Here is a 19185-nt window from a genome sequence, read left to right on the forward strand (position 1 = left end):
CTGGGAGAAGAAAAGTGTACATCTTTCACCGTGATCTGAAAGCCACTAAGTGGTTTCCAATAACATGGGTGCTGCTCAGCGCTTCACCTGTCTTCTTTCAACACAGTCACTCCCCAGACCGCGCCCCTCCACATTCACATTTGTTTTCTGACCTCTCCACGTTTTCTTGACTTCTACTTAGTATCGGTATTGATTCAATTTCATTCATCCATCTATTCCAGTCACTTCGGAAATATCTATGTACTTGGTACTGGGCTTTCCCTGGTGGCTCAGTAGTAAAGAATCCGCCTGTCAATGCAGGAGCCTTGGGTTCAATCCCTGGCTCGGAGGATTCCCTGGGTTCGGAAGATCCTCTGGAGGAGGAAATGGCAACCCACTCCAGTATTCCTGCCTGGAAAATCCCATGGACAGAGGAGCCTGGCAGGCTTACAGTCCATGGGGTTGCAAAAGAGTCAGACACGACTTAGTGTCTAAACAGGTTCTGAGTAAATTTTGGAGTTCTTGGTATCCTAAAGTGATCTTCCATCTTCCTGGAGCTTAGAATCAGCAGAGGAGAGAGACAGTAAGTAAATAAATGCAAACTGGGTACAAATGTGATTCTGGAGTACATTATAAGGAGATGAGAGAATACAGTTCAGAACAGACACATACGTGTTGCTAAGATACTGGGACTCGTGCCCAATTAAGTCTTGTTATTTCATTCAGACTCACTAGAAAAAGCCCTGATACTGGGAAAGACTGAAGGCAAAAGGAGCATGGGGTGGCAGAGAATGAGATGGTTAGACAGCATCCCTGATTCAACAGACAAGAGTTTGAGCAAACTATGGGAGATAGTAAATGACAGGGAAGCCTGGGATGCTTCAGTCCATGGGGTCGTAAAGAGTCGGACACGACTAAGGAACTGAACGTTTCCTGCAAGAGAGCCTTTTGCAGACTCAATGTGTTTGGGTTCCAGCTTGCTGTTGAAGACACCTCCCTTGAGCCAGAGCTGGAATGCTAAGCAAAGGTATCGCAAATCAGCATTCTCCTGATCACACATGTTCAATGATGTGCTGGAAGGGCTCTGTTCTCAATGAGACCTAAGAAACCTAAGGGTGAACCAAGTCAAGTATGTCTACTGTAGCACTGCTCAACAGCCTTAAGATTCTAACAGGCCTTAGAGGTAGACATGTCCACCTGAAGGGACCTGAGTGTATATCGTCAATGCCACTTTCACAGTTTAAAGTCCAACTGGTATGGGAAATGGAAGGTATTCCATCTGTACAGCATGTCCTTAATACTTTGTACTGAACATACATCTGGGCAAGTTCTGCAGGGAGTATGGATGGAGTTTTGCCCCTTAGCACACCTGACTGCTGGCTGTCATACCTGGGCCAAGTATACTGCAGGAGAAGTTTTAGGGTTTCCAGTATCTTCAATCTGGCCTCCTCCTCAGGTCCATCATATACCTCCAAGTAACCAATGATAACTCGCTCCAGCCTTTTCAAGTGCCGGACAGTTAAGATCCCCAACCTGACAACAACAGAGAAGATGCGATGAAGAGTGAAGTTGAGGAGTATGGCCAGACCCAGCTGCTCGGACTCACCTTTTCACAAAAGCTGGTAGGTTTCTCGAGTAAGTCCTGCGTAAGAGAAGGCGGTGCTCGGGCTCCATGTGCGTCAGGATCAACTGCAGGACCTCATCACAGTGAGTGGTGGGTCGGGCCCCATCTCCCTTCCAGTGCTGGGCTTTCTCCAGGATGGGGAATAAATCCAGCAGACACAGGAGCACAGCCTAAGAGGAAGTAAGAGAAAGGAGCTGTAGTTCACCAGTTGGTAGTCATAACACTCAATGATTTCTCTTGCAACTTCCACTCATCTACCATCCTCAGTGTCCATGTCATAGAATCCTATTAAGTGTAATGTATTACTTTATATTTTCAAACTTTTTAAACATTCTTTATTTCCATCAGACAGTCTCAAGTTAAAATCTCCTAGGACTGTTCTTTGGAGAAGGCAATGGCACCCCACTCCAGTACTCTTGCCTGGAGAATCCCATGGGCGGAGGAGCCTGGTGGGCTGCAGTCCATGGGGTTGCAAAGAGTCTGACACAACTGAGCGACTTGACTTTCACTTTTCACTTTCATGCGTTGGAGAAGGAAATGGCAACCCACTCCAGTGTTCTTGCCTGGAGAATCCCGGAGACAGGGGAGCCTGGTGGGCTGCTGTCTGTGGGGTCGCACAGAGTTGGACACGACTGAAGCGACTTAGCAGCAGCAGCAGCAGCAGGACTGTTCTTTGCTAATCTATAGAATGGAGCAGGGCTAAGACTTTAATCCAGAATTTAGGAGTCTCAGTCTATTGTCACTAAATACCTAAGTTGATAGTTACAAGTATAATATCTACTATAAGACCTCTCCCAAACAGAATCTAAGATGGCTCTATTTGTATCCACTTTTGACCTCCCTCTCTGAAGTTTCAGTGTCCATGCAATCCCTTTTAGCTCTCCCGTGATCTTTGTTTCTCTTACTTTTTAACCACCATTCCAAGAGCCCTAACCTTCCTGTCTTTTAGGATAGCCTATATTCTCAAAATCTAAAATAATATTTTAAAAAGAAAGGGGCAGGCTGAGGTAGGAGGAGGGAGAATATCTGGCCTAAAATAAGAAACAAGGTTATTTCTAACTCTAATTTTATGTAACATCTTGACTTCAGAATGGTCTTGGCACCCTTCCCCACACAATATCCCCCAGAAATTCTAATTCATTCTTTATAAGCAAGTATCACCTTACCAGATCCCCTTCAGATCAGATCAGTCACTCAGTCGTGTCCAACTCTTTGCGACCCCATGAATCACAGCACGCCAGGCCTCCCTGTCCATCACCAACTCCCGGAGTTCACTCAGACTCACGTTCATTGAGTCAGTGATGCCATCCAGCTACCTCATCCTCTGTTGTCCCCTTCTCCTCCTGCCCCCAATCCCTCCCAGCATCACACTATTTTCCAATGAGTGAACTCTTCGCATGAAGTGGCCAAAGTACTGGAGTTTCAGCTTTAGCATCATTCCTTCCAAAGAAATCCCAGGGCTGATCTCCTTCAGAATGGACTGGTTGGATCTCCTTGCAGTCCAAGGGACTCTCAAGAGTCTTCTCCAACACCACAGTTCAAAAGCATCAATTCTTCGGCGCTCAGCCTTCTTCACAGTCCAACTCTCACATCCATACATGACCATAGGAAAAAGCATAGCCTTGACTAGACGAACCTTTGTTGGCAAAGTAATGTCTCTGCTTTTGAATATGCTATCTAGGTTGGTCATAACTTTCCTTCCAAGGAGTAAGCATCTTTTAATTTCATGGCTGCACTCACCATCTGCAGTGAATTTGGAGCCCAGAAAAATAAAGTCTGACACTGTTTCCACTGTTTCCCCATCTATTTCCCATGAAGTGATGGGACTGGATGCCATGATCTTCGTTTTCTGAATGTTGAGCTTTAAGCCAACTTTTTCACTGTCCACTTTCACTTTCATCAAGAGGCTTTTTAGTTCCTCTTCACTTTCTGCCATAAGGGTGGTGTCATCTGCATATCTGAGGTTATTGAGATTTCTCCCAGCAATCTTGATTCCAGCTTGTCTTTCTTCCAGTCCAGCGTTTCTCATGATGTACTCTGCATATAAGTTAAATAAACAGGGTGACAATATACAGCCTTGACGAACTCCTTTTCCTATTTGGAACCAGGCTGTTGTTCCATGTCCAGTTCTAACTGTTGCTTCCTGACCTGCATACAAATTTCTCAAGAGGCAGATCAGGTGGTCTGGTATTCCCATCTCTTTCAGAATTTTCCACAGTTTATTGTGATCCACACAGTCAAAGGCTTTGGCATAGTCAATAAAGCAGAAATAGATGTTTTTCTGGAACTCTCTTGCTTTTTCCATGATCCAGCGGATGTTGGCAATTTGATCTCTGGTTCCTCTACCTTTTCTAAAACCAGCTTGAACATCAGAAAGTTCACGGTTCACATATTGCTGAAGCCTGGCTTGGAGAATTTTGAGCATTACTTTACTAGCGTGTGAGATGAGTACAATTGTGTGGTAGTTTGAGCATTCTTTGGCATTGCCTTTCTTTGGGATTGGAATGAAAACTGACCTTTTCCAGTCCTGTGGCCACTGCTGAGTTTTCCAAATTTGCTGGCATATTGAGTGCAGCACTTTCACAGCATCATCTTTCAGGATTTGAAATAGCTCAAAGGGAATTCCATCACCTCCACTAGCTTTGTTCATAGTGATGCTTTCTAAGGCCCACTTGACTTCACATTCCAGGATGTCTGTCTCTAGGTCAGTGATCACACCATCGTGATTATCTGGGTCGTGAAGATCTTTTTTGTACAGTTCTTCTGTGTATTCTTGCCATCTCTTCTTAATATCTTCTGCTTCTGTTAGGTCCATACCATTTCTGTCCTTTATCGAGCTCATCTTTGCATGAAATGTTCCTTTGGTACCTCTGCTTTTCTTGAAGAGATCCCTATTCTTTCCCATTCTGTTGTTTTCCTCTATTTCTTTGCATTGATCGCTGAAGAAGGCTTTCTTATCTCTTCTTGCTATTCTTTGGAACTCTGCATTCAGATGTTTATATCTTTCCTTTTCTCCTTTGCTTTTTGCTTCTCTTCTTTTCACAGCTATTTCTAAGGCCTCCCCAGACAGCCATTTTGCTTTTTTGCATTCCTTTTCCACGGGGATGGTCTTGATCCCTATCTCCTGTACAATGTCATGAACCTCCGTCCATAGTTCATCAGGCACTCTCTATCAGATCTAGTCCCTTAAATCTATTTCTTACTTCCACTGTACAATCATAAGGGATTTGATTTAGGTCATACCTGAATGGTCTAGTGGTTTTCCCTACTTTCTTCAATTTAAGTCTGAATTTGGCAATAAGGAGTTCATGGTCTGAGCCACAGTCAGCTCCTGGTCTTGTTTTTGCTGACTGTATAGAGCTTCTCCATCTTTGGCTGCAAAGAATATAATCAATCTGATGTCAGTGTTGACCATCTGGTGATGTCCATGTATAGAGTCTTCTCTTGTGTTGTTGGAAGAAGGTGTTTGTTATGACCAGTGCATTTTCTTGGCAAAACTCTATTAGTCTTTGCCCTGCTTCATTCCGTATTCCAAGGCCAAATTTGCCTGTTACTCCAAGTGTTTCTTGACTTCCTACTTTTGCATTCAAAAACACCCCAATACCACCAAACCTCGTTAGCTGCTTATTGCTAAACACCTACCGCATTTTATACAAACCTCTTTTAATAGATTACTCTGTACTGTATTTATATTTACAGTATATATATTTACATAAATGTGTCTGCAAAGGATTTCTTACAGCCAGAAACCTTGCCTGACTCATTCAATCTTGGAACCTACAATGGTTACTCAGTGGTTACACATAATAGGTTACACACAATAGGTACTCAGAGTGTACTGGATGAAACAGCAAATGACACTCACCCAACATACAAAGAGTTCCCCGTGTCTGTATTGATATAAAAGCAGCCCAGAAGGAAGGACACTTAATAAAAACAGAACTTACTCAGGAGTTCCTTGGTGGTCTAGTGGTTAGGATTCTGCACTTCCACTGCTGGGGCCAGGGTTTAAGCCCTGGTAGGGGGAACGAAGATCCTAAAAACCATGTGGCTAAAAAGAAAAAAAATGGAGGCACAGGGAAGAAAGAACCCATCTTTCTCTCTTGTTCATAAATAGGTGAGAGACTACAAAAAAAAATTTTTTTTAACTAGAACTTTTTCAGACATAAAACTGCCCCCAAGTGATATATAATTGACCCAGATGAAGCCATTTTCACTCGCCATTTGCTATCCCCATTTTCTTTTTTTAAATGTATTTATTTTTGCCTGTGCTGGACCTTTGCTGCTGCTCAAGGGCTTTCTCTAGTTGCAGACTGTAAGACTGCTCTTCATTGCAGTAAACTCACTTTTCAATGAGGCTGAGCTCTCTTGTTGCAGAGCACGGGCTCTAGGTGCATTCAGTAGCTCCAGCCCAAGCGCTCTAGAGCGCAGGCTCAGGGACTGTGGCACAGGGGCTTAGGTGCTCTGCAGCATGTGGGATCTTCCTGGGCCAGGGATCGAACCTGTGTCCCCTGCATTGGCAGGCAGATTCCTGACCACTGTACCACCAGGGAAGTCCAGCTATCCCTGTCTTTTCAACTTGTTAGTGGCTCTCAGTTATCATCCCCACCTTCCAAGAAGAGAAAAGTGCCACCAACTATTCTTATTCACATAATGCCACCTTCTCAAATTTGAAAGCTTAGACTTACCGTTATGAGCAAATCTTACAATTACCTGAATGAGGTGGTGTTCCCGTGCATACAGGTGGTTGAAAAGGGCGTGGTAGAGGACCTGAGCCCTGTTGTACTGCAGCAAATCAGCAGCTGGCTGCAATCAGACAAATTACCCAATTAAAGCTTCCCAAGGTTGGCACAATGTTGATAAATTTTGAGACTGAACATGGTATGTGGGTTACACTACTCTGTGTATATTTCAAAAGCTCCATAATACACAGAAGCAAAAAAGTTTCCTTGAGTAATAGCTTACACATTTGGATATAATCCCTTTGAGCTTCTGAATTTTTTGTTCCTTGAAAGTCAGTTGTTAATTAGTCAAAGTCTGGTTCTTCAGTCTGACAATGGTCTGTGTTTCTTATACATATCACCTCTGAGATACAAGCTACTTGTATTCTTGCCTGGGAGATCCCGTGGACAGAGGAGCCTGGCAGGCTATGGTGTATGGGATCACAAAGAGTTGGACACAACTGAGAGACTTTCACTTCACCTCACAAGCTACTAGGTTGGTAGAGGAAAATATAGGCAAAAATATAAATTATTGAATTGAGTCACATAACAGCATTAATAGTTAATAAAAGATATAAATACAAGCAACAATAAATTGGTGATATCGTGAATGAGGAATGGCCAAGACTCAGTGTGTGCCATCAATACACATGCCAGGGAGCAGAGGTCACTCACCACGTTAAGCACAATGTGATGGAGGCAGTGGACACCCAGGATTTTGTTTTCAGTCTGATAGTCATCTGAGATGAGCAATGACGGAGGAAGTGTTCTTTCCAGATGTTGGCTCAGCCAGGGTCGAGTGACCTTTTGCAGAGTCCATGAGAAAACATATTTGGTGGCTGGGTTATTCTTCCAGGAGTCCCTAAATGGAAATGTGAAACCACATTAAGTGACATGGTGTCCTGGTGAAGCGCAAATGTATTTTCTTGGACTTGAAAAAAAAATGTCCTACATAAGATAACCCTTGATGTTATAACATACGTTTTTAAGATTTAGATCAAAGTAACTTACAGAACTTACACTAAATACATTTATTACCCAGGGCTCTGGGCCTAAAGCATATCCAAGGAGAAGTAGCCAGTTACAGCCACAGCTATGTAAACAATCTGTGGTGATGGTGGTGGTGGTTACAGTGAGAAAGTCTTGAGAAGGGAGAGAGGTGGAAAGGAAATACCTTCAGTAACATTATTATTATTACTATAAGGGAGCAAATGATTCAACATTCAAACAGCAATTTATAACTTATAAAGTGAGTTTATATACATTACTCAACCAATCTTCAAATCCAGTCTAACAGGTAATGTTATCTTTATATTACAAACAACGAAACTGGTCCTATTCCAAAGCAATGAAAACCAGCACTAGACTACGTCAAAACTGTCTTTTAACTCCACTGTTGTTGTTTAGTTGTTGTGTCCGACTCTGCAACCCCATGGACTGTAGCCCACCAGGCTCCTCTGTCCATGGGACTTCCTAGGCAAGAATACTGGAGTTGGCTGACATTTCCTTCTCCAGATCTTTCCCACCCAGGGATCGAACCTGTGTCTTCTGCGTCTCCTGCACTGGCAGGCGGATTCTTTACCACTGAGCCAGCAAACATCACTGCCACATCTAAATAACAGCGATGAGTTTCAATAGTTTAAATTTAAACCTTACCTTTAAATTTCCAACTCCCTAACCCCACCTAACTAAAGAAAGTTAAGTCTAAATAAATAGGACAGAACTTCCAATTGCAGGGCAGTTGTCAAGAGGACTGGAAAATCGAGTACGAAGACCTAGGTTCTAATGTCGAATTTGCCACTACCTACTTAATGTCATTTATAGCAAATCACAATCTTTCTGGGCCTTAAGAGGCCTGCTATTAAACGCCCTCATCTTAGTGATGAAAAAACAAGAGTCCTTTGAGCTCTAGCCTTCTAAAATATTAGGCTGAAGCTCAAGTTGATGGCCTTTATTGGCAAGAGTACTCACTTATTCAAATCGGGTTTGAGAAGCCCCATGATCGCAGTAAATCTCCCTTTCTCGTCTTCATTTTCTCCGTGGAGGAATCCAGCCACAGAACCACACTCAGTGACCTGAAGCAATAAGGCGAGCACCTGTCCAGCGACCTCTTGAGATCTTGGGCTGGTCCACGGTTGCTCCAAGCTGTGTGTGACTGCAAAAACATAGATGGGTCCTGCCAAGGGACGGAGGCTTGTCTTCCATGCAGGGCAAACCAAGGAATTCTTGGCGGCCTCGACCTTCCTCAAGAGCTTAAGAAACAGTAACGCAACTGCCGCCGCTTTCTCCGCCACGTCGGGGTGGCGGTCACCTCTCCCTTCCGGCTCCTCGGCAGGGGCTGCATACTTCCCTAGGGCTTTTGCCACCTGCCCCAGCATCTCGGGCATTCCACGGAGCGAGGCGTCACTCCCCTCAAATAACCGATCACATTCTTTAGCTTCGAGCAGAGCAGCGAGGTCCTCAAGAGCTGCACTTCTGGCCTTGCCCCGTCGGGATTCCTGGCCGGCAAACTGGTGCAAGATTTGGGAGAAGGCCTGCCCGAGGGCGGAGGAAGACCATGCTCCGGGCAAGGAAGAACCCTCCCAAGGTGGGGATTCCCGAGGGCCGTGAGGCTCCATCCCTCAGACCGAGAACGCGGACGGAGGCGGCCGGGGATCCGCTCAGAGCGGGAGGAAAGATCACCGCGGGGCCTGGGATTCTCGAAAAGCACAGGGAAAAAAAAAAAAATCAAAACGGTAAGACGTCTAGGAGGACCGCGGGGAGAGACGGTCTAACCGGCAGAAGAGTAAAGATACAAATGAAAAGATGCGGGGAAGAGGTCTCTCTGGAAGTAACAGAGTCTGATTCCCAAAATGGAGGGGGGAAGTTACTCTTGCCTTTCTGAAGACTTAAAAAAAGAGTTTAAGAAATAAACCCTGTATGCACGACATTCGCACGGCCACCGTTACCTGAAGCCCTTCCGACGCGCCTGGGCGTGTCAGGATCCGACTCAGCCAACGTCGTTGCCGCAAAGCAGAAGCCTAGCTTCCGCCATTACCGCGGCAACGCTCCGTCATTTCACGACGGATGATCGTAAAGCAATGGCGTCCCCGGGTCAAAAAGGGTGGAGCCGTGAGAAGGATTTTTGCATGTGGAATAACCCCCACCTAGATATTTTCTTTCTGTTTCCGCCTACTAAGGTAGAAACAAAAGAAATATCACGGAATGTCGGTGACGGTGATAAAATATACAGAATTTTAAAGGCAAGTATAAATAAGTAAGCCCTACACCTGTCGTCCTTCGTGAAAAGTTAGTGGTCCCGTCCCTGGAGCGCCTTAATCCGCTAGTCAAGCTGATCCTTTTGTAGTTCATGAGCATGATGATTGGGTGTTCATGCTGCTGCGTGATATGTGCCTCCCTGCAAACCTTGTTACGACACTGGCACATTACCCGTCTGACGTGAACTACAAGGGTCACTTATAATTACGAGGAAGTTTTATAAACTAGTTATACCTTTGTGGTTGATGTTTTTTACATGTTTAGTACTCGCACTGTTGTTTTTATTCTGGTTTGACGTCAACTTTTGAGAGCCGTTTGGCGCGTGTAGTCGCAGTTCTGTGGGAAAACTCACCCGCAGGGGACGTTGAAGGGTCGCGAGGGTAGATTGTCAAGACGTGCTTGCCGGCCTGTGTCCCCGCTATTGTGGGGGCAGGGCCGCCACCCGAAGTTGCCGGAAAAGCGCCGGCCACTGACGCAGTGGGTTCCCGGCGTGAAGGTTAGTTCCCGCGTTTCTCAGCGGCCGGTCTGGGAATTTGCCGGGTGATTTCCTGTAATTTCCATCGTGCAGTAGGAATCCGGGGAAGCACACTCCGTTTATGCCCAGACGTGGGCGGGAGCGCGCGCGGAAAAACGCGCGGGGGACACCCGGAGGGGCGTCGGAGAGCCTCCTTGGCCGCCTCTAGAGGGAGGCCTGGGGTCCCTGCGCAAACCCACGCGGCCCCGAGGGCCGGCTTAGTCTCCGCGGTGTGCCCATCAGGTCGTCTCCGGTCTCTCGGATTCCTCAGGGTTCTGAGCCCCTAGGCTGTCCTGAGGCAGATCTCGGGGCGTGGGACGGTGTCAAGAGCAGGTTCCGATCCCCAGAGCGTGATTAGGGTGAGGGGAAACTTGAACTTTCATTCCGCCGTGGACAGGACAGTTGTGCCATCGCTCAGTTTTGTCCCGCTCTGCGACCGCATGGACTGCAGCACGCCAGGTGTCTGTCCATCACCAACTCCCAGAGCTTGCTCAAACTCACGTGCATCCAGTAGGTGAGGACATGCAACCATGTCAACCCTGTTCTCTCCTCTTCCGGCCTTCAGTCTTTCCCAGCATCAGGGTCTTTTCCATGAGTCCGTTCTTCGCATCAGGTGGCCAAAGTATTGGAGCTTCAGCATCAGTTCTTTCAATGAATACTCAGGATTGATTTCCTTTAGGATGGACTGGTTTGATCATTTTGCAGTCTAAGGGACTCTCAAGAGTCTTCTCCAACACCACAGTTCAAAAGCATCAAACACCCTATCTGTAGATGTTGTCTGCAATTCTTTCCTGCTTCCAATCCCCTCTTCCCCCGACCCCCACCCCCGACCTTGGCCAAAATTTCAGTAACTTCTCTGTGGGTTGTAATACTGCCTACTTAGGAATGTTATGAGAAATAAAGAAGTTAAATATACGTGGCTCAGAACAATCCCTAGTCTCTTGTAAATTTAATACAGGTGTTCTTATTGTTAAACCACAGCTTCTGTATTAACTTTTATTTCCTCCTTGTAGGGGAATTTTATGGTTAGGACCCTTCCATTCTTCCTTTCACTTGACCTTCTTTTCTCTGACCAATTGGTGGCACTGATGGTTTTCTTAGCAATATCCAACGTTGATTAAGAAGTCCTCCCAAGGGGATTCTCCCATATCAGATATTGGCCCCTATGGGAGCAAGATGGCAATCCGCAGACCATTATTGTACCCCTCATCTGCTAGACCCTGTCTGCTCTGTTCCACATTCCCCTTGTGCTAAGTGGATCCAAGTTAATTCCTTATGAGGAAAGTACTTGTATTGCAAGAGCTCACCCTCTCTGCACACTGAGTTTCCGGAGGCCAGAGACCATGGCTTTATCTCCAGTGCCTGGCACAATTTAGTCATGCAATAAATGTTTGTTGAACCCACAAGTCCATCCGCAGAGGACTGGCTGAATAGAGCACCGTACATCCACACAGTGCAGTTCTGTGCAGCTGTACAAAGGAATGAAGACCATCTCTGTGGAGGCCATGGAACCCTAGGATATATTGTTAAGTGAAAAAAAAGCAAGGCTGAGGGACTTCCCCGGGGTCCATTGGTTAAGACTGCACGTCCAACGCAGGGGGAGTGGGTTCCATCCTGGGTGGGGGAACTAAAATTCCACATGCTGTGCAGTGCCGTCAAAAAAAAAAAAAGCATACATCACATATATGTGGCCTATTTCCTAAGAAAGATGTGGTGCATTTGCTCACATTTTTTAAAAGCAGCAATGGAAGAAGAAATTGCACACATTTTTAAAAGGGCTACTTATAAGAAGAGAACAAGGTGAAGACCATGGGTGTGGAAGCTAGACTTCTTTTGATCTACTCGGTCTTATACTCAGTTTTGACTTTGGGATCTTGTAAATATGTAATTATTTTTAAAAGAAAATAACAAAGCACTTCCCACAAAGGAAAAAAATGCCAAGAATCAAAGTATATTTTAAGTTACTGGCATAATCACATGGAAAAATAAGAAACTGACTTTAAAACTGATGATTTTGGCTATACATCCTTAGTGTGATATAGCCTAAGAACAGAAAAGAATGGCAAAAAAAACCAAGCTGCATTCAGTAACAGTAGTTGTTAGTAATAATACTGGTATTGTTATTTAGATGCTGTTGCATGTATATTTTCGGAGAAGGCAATGGCACCCCACTCCAGTACTCTTGCCTGGAAAATCCCATGGACAGAGGAGCCTGGTGGGCTGCAGTCCATGGGGTCGCTAAGAGTCGGACACGACTGAGCGACTTCACTTTCACTTTTCACTTTCATGCATTGGAGAAGGAAATGGCAACCCACTCCAGTGTTCTTGCCTGGAGAATCCCAGGGACGGGGGAGCCTGATGGGCTGCCGTCTATGGGGTCGCACAGAGTCAGACACCACTGAAGCGACTTAGCAGCAGCAGCAGCAGCATGTATATTTTACTTATTTTGTGTATATAAAATAGCATAAAAGTCTTAATGTTGTTAGAAACCAGATCTTCAGTGACAGATAAAGATATACAAGTATGAAATCAATGAAGTTAGGTGAAAATTTCATAAAACGAATATTTGAATCGGCAATGGTAGTGTGATTAAAGATTAATTTTTCTTATTCTATAAAATAAATATATCCTGTGTTCACTGAAAAGGCCAAGAAGTAATGATAATCCAACGGTTACGAGCAGCTCTTGTGTCCACATTCACAATTTAAAGGCCATTGTCCACTGAATAGCCAGGATTCCTTGAGGAAATGACTGATGTTAGAACTGGGGCAAGGATTGTATAAGATGAGCTTGAGGTGTTTTATAATGACAGAAAGCAAGGTAGCCATCAAATGCTACTGAAGTTATGTGAAAAGAACCCAAGAGCAAGGATGAAGGGGGACCCTTTAGCCAAAGATGGAACAACTTGGACTTAAGAAAGAATAATGACTAATGGATTGAAACACATCTAATATCCACAAGTCCATGAATTCACTTATAGTAATACTAAAAAATAAAATAAAAATCTCTCATCATTCACGCTTGTATGACCTAAGGAACCAAATCTTTATTTTAAAATTGGTAAAAGGGGAAAAAAACAAGCGTTTATTCTACTATGGATTTCAGGGTACCCAGATAGTTTGTAAGGGCAGCAAATGTCACAGAACTAGTAGAATTAGGAAGTTACTGTTCACAGCTCCTAATAAAACTCTGGGACTAGGCAACAGTCATTCGTGGCTATTGGAATTATGAAGTGGAACATTGATGGGAAACTTATAATGGCTGGATCAAGCTAACAAAACCTGAACCCACTGATTATCTTAACATCATTGAAAGGGAGACAACCAGATGCCATGTGCCTCGATGCAATGCAACAGGAAATACACACCGTCTATGAAATATTCTTGCACAAAAACTGACCCTAAATATAATCAAACCTCTAGATCTAACTTTGTGAAATGGCAAGAAACATGGAGGACACAGAAACAGATCAAAACACCAAGTCAATATGAGCAGCAGAACTAAGGATACGGGAAATTTCGCAAATTATCTAGTTTCTTCAATAAGTAACTAGCACAAAGGAAATGGGATAGAAGAGAGAATTGATATAGTTTTTAGAGACACCTCAGTCAAATGCAATGTTGTATCTTCTTTTCAATAAACATATTGTAAAAAATACATTGAAGACAATTGGGGAAATTTGAGCATAGTTCTATTTCAGCGTGTTCATATAATTTGTCATCTAAACAGGGTATGTTGAAGTTAAAGGAGACACTTCTAATAGTTATGCTGGTACAAAGGTGTAAATTGGGTCTGTCCCAGGCAAATTTGATTACCCTAGTATCATACAACTTTGTGGAATTATTGTTAATTTGGTAGTGTTATTATGTTTATTTTTTAACATTAGTTTCAGCTGTACAACATAATGATTAATATGTATTGCAAAATGATCACCGCAAGAGGTCTGGTTAATGTTCATCACCACACAGTTAAATGTTTTTTCTTGTGATAAGAACTTTTAAGATGTACTCTCTTAGCAACTTTCAAATAAATAATACAGTGTTTTTTAATTATAGTCACCATGCTGTACATTACATGCCCAGAACATATTTATTTCAAACCTAGAAGTTTATTCCGTTTGACCACCTTCACGCATTTCATCTGTGCCCTTCCCTGCCTCTGGCAATCACCAATCTGTCTTGTTTCTATGAACTTTTATTTATACAAATGCTTTTATGTTTTTTTTTAATTATTTGTTAGAAAAGCAGTCCTCAAATTTTTTAGCCTCAGAAGCCTTTACACGCTTTAAAAACTATTGAGTCATACTCACAAAGATAACTGGAATCTAAAAGACTGAAAATAAATTTTGGTAAGGATGTGGAGATGGTGAAACACTCAGACAGTGGTGGTTGAAATGTAAAATGGTGCAGCTGTTGTGGAAAGCAGTTTGATGGTTTCTCAAAAAGTTAAATATAAACTGCATGGATGCGTGCATGCCAAGTCACTTCAGTTGTGTCTGACTCTTCATGACGCTATGGACTGTAGCCTGCCACGCTCCCCTGTCCATGAGATTCTCTAGGCAAGAATACTGAAGTGGATTGCCATGTCCTCCTCCAGGGGATCTTCCTGACCCAGGGATCGAACCCACATCTCTTAACATCTCCTGCATTGGCAGGCAGGTTCTTTACTACTAGCACCACCTGGGAAGCCCCCTAAATATAGAATAACAAAGAATTAATCATATGAGACCCAGAAACTATTCCTAGGTATGTAGCCGAGAGAACTAAAACATGTATTCATACAAAAACTTAGATGTAAATGTTCCTAGCAACATTATTCATAACAGCCAAAAATGAAAACAACTTAAAAGCCCATCCACTGCTGAGCAAAACGTGGTATGTACATTCAATGGAACACAATTCAACCATAAAAAGGAATGAGGTTTTGATATCTGCTGCAATATGAGTGAACTTTGAAGACATTATGTTAAATGAAATTAGCCAGACACTGAAGAATTGATGCTTTTGAACTGTGGTGTTGGAGAAGACTCTTGAGAGTCCCTTGGACTGCAAGGAGATCCAACCAGTCTACCCTAAAGGAGATCAGTCCTGGGTGTTCATTGGAAGGACTGATGCTGAAGCTGAAACTCCAATACTTTGGCCACCTCATGTGAAGAGTTGACTCAATGGAAAAGACTCTGATGCTGGGAGGGATTGGGGGCAGGAGGAGAAGGGGACAACAGAGGATGAGATGGCTGGATGGCATCACCGACTCGATGGACATGGGTTTGGGTGGATTCCAGGAGTTGGTGATGGACAGGGAGGCCTGGCGTGCTGCGATTCATGGAGTCACAAAGAGTTGGACACGACTGAATGACTGAACTGAACTGAAGGATTTCATTTATAGGAAATGTTCAGGGTAGACACATCAGTGAAGTCAGAAAGGGATTGAGGAGGAACTTCCCTGGTGGTCCAGGGGTTAAGACTGTGCTTCTAATGCAGAATGCCCAGATCTGATCCCTGATCGGGGAACTAGATCTCACATGCCTCTTAAGTGCAGCCAAAAAAAGAAAAAAAATCTGGTTGAGAACAGAGAATTGTCAGTGGCTGTTAACAGCTTTGGGGTTTCTTTTTAGAGTGATAATAATGTTTGAAAATTAACTAGTGGTAATGGTTGCCCAACTTGTAAATATACTAAAATCTACTGAATTATATACTCTAAATGGCCAGTCCTATGGTATATGATGGAGGAGGAGATGGCAACCCACTCCAGTATTCTTGCCTGGAGAATCCCCTGGACAGGGGAGCCTGGCAAGCTATAGTCCACAGGGTTGCAAAGAGTCAGACACGACTGAAGCAACTGAGCACCATGGTATGTGAATTAAATATCAATTTAAAAAATAATTTTAAAAAGTATTGAGGATTCCAAATTGCTTTTGTTAGATAGTATTTTGATAGATATATTTTTTCTATGCAAGAAATGAAAACTGACAAAATTTTCATTGAATTGCAAAAAATATGGCAATAATAACCCCATTCATTATATGTTAACTAAAATTTATTTTATGAAAATCAATTCTATTTGTCAAGATAAAACAAAAGTCAAGAAGAGTAGAAATCTTTACTTTTTTGTAAAAAGTGAAAAAGTGTGAAAGTGCCAGTTGATGAGTCATATCTGACTCTTTGCACCCCCATGAACTGCAGCCTGCCAGGCTCCTCTGTCCATGGGATTCTCCAGACAAGAATCCTGAAGTGGGTTGCCATTTCCTTCTCCAGGGGATCTTCCCAGCCCAGGGATCAAACCCACGTCTCCTGTGTGGCAGGCAGATTCTTTACTGTCTGAGCCACCAGGGAAGCCCATATTTTTTGGTAAACATTTCTGTAAATATTTTCAGCTGTCATATCTGGTTTAATAGGAGAAAGCTGGATTCTCAGATCTGCTGCTGCATTCAGTCTGTTGCAAAACTCCAAAATACTTTCATGAAAGAATGAGAATGAAAAAGATAGACAATATATTAATATTATTATAAAAATAGTTTTGACCTGGCAGACCTCCTAATAGAGTCTTGGGAACCCTCAGGGGGCTCCAGATCATACTCTGAGAACAGCACCTGGAAATTCACACGAGAGTCGGACGCAACTGAGGCGATTGAGCACGCATGCATGAACAACTGATATCAGTTGATATATAGGATTCACATTGAAATATTTCAGAGAGGGGTGGTGGGAAGAAGTGATTGAGAGAGATGAAACAAGATGGTCATGTTGAATCTGGGTAGTGGATCATGGGTGTTCTTCTTAGCAGCCTCTCTAATGTAAGTCTGAAATCTTCCCTGATAAAAGATGTGCTGTTGCTCCTATTTTAATCAGTGTCGCTTTAAGGGCTTCCCAGGCGGCCCTAGTGGTAAAGACTCTGCCTGCTAATGCAGGAGACACAAGAGACTTGGGTTTGATCCCTGGGTCATTAAGAGTCCTTGGAGTAGGAAATGGCAACCCACTCCAGTATTCTTGCCTGGGAAATCCCACAGACTGAGGAGACTGGCAGGCTACAATGCATGGGGTCACAAAGAGTCAGGCACAACTGAGCGTGAGTGTGCGTGCACACACACACACACACACACACACACATACACACTATTGAGCAAAAGACCTTAAAGCAGTTGGTAGGAGAGAAAACCAAGTGAGGGATTGGATAGATAAAAGTGCAAAGATGTGGGACTTGGCTGGCAGTCCAGTGGTTAAGACTTTGCCTTCCAAAGCAGAGGGTGTGGGTTTGATCCCTGGTCAAGAGCCTCCCAGATGGCTCAGTGGTAAAGAAGCCACCTGCCAATGCAGGAAACATGGGTTTGATCCCTGCATCGGGAAGATCCCCTGGATAGGAATGGCAACCCACTCCGGTATCCTTGCCTGGAGAATTACATGGATAGAGGAGCCTGGCGGGCTACAGCCCATTAGGTCGCAGAGTCGACATGAGTGAGCACACACACACAGGGAGCTAAGACCTTATATACCTCTCGGCCAAAAAAAAACCAAAACACAAAACAAGAACAATATTGTAACAAATTCAATAAAGACTTTAAAAAGTGGTGCACATTTGAAAAATAACAAATCTTGGGACTTCCCTGGTGGTCCAGTGGTTAAGACTCTGTGCTTCCAATGCAGGGGATGAAGGTTTGATCCCTGGTCAGGGAACTAAGATCCCACATGCCATTCGGTCAAAAAATAGAAATAGATACTTTTTTAAAAAGGATACACAGATGAATTTGATGAAGTTCCTGCCTTCAACAGCTTTTCATCTGCTGAGGGAAGAGCTATAAGCAAGGCATTTGAGAAAAAGTGACACCTTTAGGGGGCACCAGGCATTCTGCTCTGGGCCTCAAGCCCGATGTTTCCTCCTCACAGTCACCCTACGAGGCTGGCATCATTATCTCTGTCCTGCAGATGAGGAAACTGAAGCTTTGAAACTTCAAAGTTTAGAAACTTACCCAAGATCTCACAGTGGAAAGTGGTAAAATGCGATTAAAACTGGATCTGATAAATCCCCAAGTCTTTGCTCTTCCTGGCTCTTCCTTTTCTCTGTAGACCCCCCGGGTACCCAATCCTGGAATGTCACTACCCCTGTGTACCTCGTGAATGGGCCCCCTCGACAGAAGCCCAGGTGGTGACGTGGGGAGCTCCCAGTCTCTAGGAAAAGAACTAATAATAATGTCAACTGGACTGGTCTTTACTCTCCACCTGTCCCCTCATTCAATCTATACAACTTCATTCCTTGGAGTAGGCACGCTGTCCACGTTGCCTCCCTCTCCTCAACTCTTTCTCCTCCCCCAGCTTTTGGAAAGCAATCTGGCAACACCCCTTGAAAGAATAACTGAATTCAGTGGCAACTGTAGTCTTGAGACTCCATCAAATACAAATAACTCTATATAAGGATATGGGTTTAACACCACAAAGGAACAAGAAGGTTCCTTGTGTGACTGTTCGTAAGGCAAAACCCTGAAAACAAAATGAAAGCTCATCAAGATGCATCCTCACTGGGGAATTCCCCAGCCATTTATTAACAGAATGAAATAGAGCTAAACCAGAGGACCAGGCAGGAGGGGTTTCCACAAAGTGTTGTGCAGTGGCGAGTGTAAGATGCAAGAGATGGTATGATCTCCCAGTTATCAGACAGTGCTTTAAAGTTAATGCCTTCAGGTCTAAGAATATTTGCATAAGGAAGACATATGCCAGTCTATATCCCACAGTCTCTGCACAGATGACCATGGATGCTGACATGGGGTAAAGAAGGAGCAGAGGAAGATGCATGAGCTTAAGAGAACCAAACAGAAAGGGGAAAAAATGGCCACATCTTTTTACAAAGCTTATCCATGATGATATTTATATACTTAAGTAAAATTATGTATGAATGTGATTATGTATAAAGAGATTAGAGTTTTAAACCTTTCTTTAAGGAGAAATGGAAGAATGCAGTAAATTCCAGGGATTTTGTGGCTAAACATTTAGTAGTGCCTCTCAGGTTTTCCAAGACCATAGATCTGATGACTTAATGAAAATGAAGTTTTTGCTCCCGTTTATTAAATTAAGTGTAAAAGCTGATGTCAGAAAGTGAAG

General features: G+C 43.7%; 1 protein-coding gene and 1 non-coding gene across 4 annotated transcripts in view; one reads left to right on the plus strand and one right to left on the minus strand.

The window, feature by feature from the left end:
* TTI2 (TELO2 interacting protein 2) overlaps positions 1–9315 on the minus strand; it is a 13594-nt gene extending 4279 nt beyond the window's left edge. For 2 of the 3 annotated variants that reach the window (XR_015155946.1, XM_086379643.1), the window contains exons 1-5: positions 8296–9315; positions 7000–7186; positions 6317–6409; positions 1586–1773; positions 1369–1512 (exon numbers count right to left, since the gene is read on the minus strand). Coding sequence is in view for 1 of the 3 variants with exons in the window: in XM_086379643.1 (XP_086235769.1) it covers positions 1369–1512; positions 1586–1773; positions 6317–6409; positions 7000–7186; positions 8296–8942 (1259 nt within the window). In the remaining 2 variants the exon portion in view is untranslated. Of the gene's footprint in view, positions 1–1368; positions 1513–1585; positions 1774–5550; positions 6410–6999; positions 7187–8295 lie in introns of all 3 variants that reach the window. The other variant, XR_015155947.1, reaches the window with a different exon arrangement.
* Positions 9316–9658: 343 nt separating this feature from the next.
* LOC147343730 (small nucleolar RNA U13) lies at positions 9659–9763 on the plus strand. Its single transcript, XR_015156531.1, has one exon. It is a non-coding gene; the product is annotated as a small nucleolar RNA U13 (small nucleolar RNA).
* Positions 9764–19185: the final 9422 nt, after the last annotated feature.

The sequence above is a fragment of the Bos grunniens genome, chromosome 27 (genome assembly GCF_055505025.1).
Source record: "Bos grunniens cultivar Pamir isolate PY7600 chromosome 27, Bosgru_T2T1.0, whole genome shotgun sequence".
Classification (NCBI taxonomy): domain Eukaryota; kingdom Metazoa; phylum Chordata; class Mammalia; order Artiodactyla; family Bovidae; genus Bos; species Bos grunniens.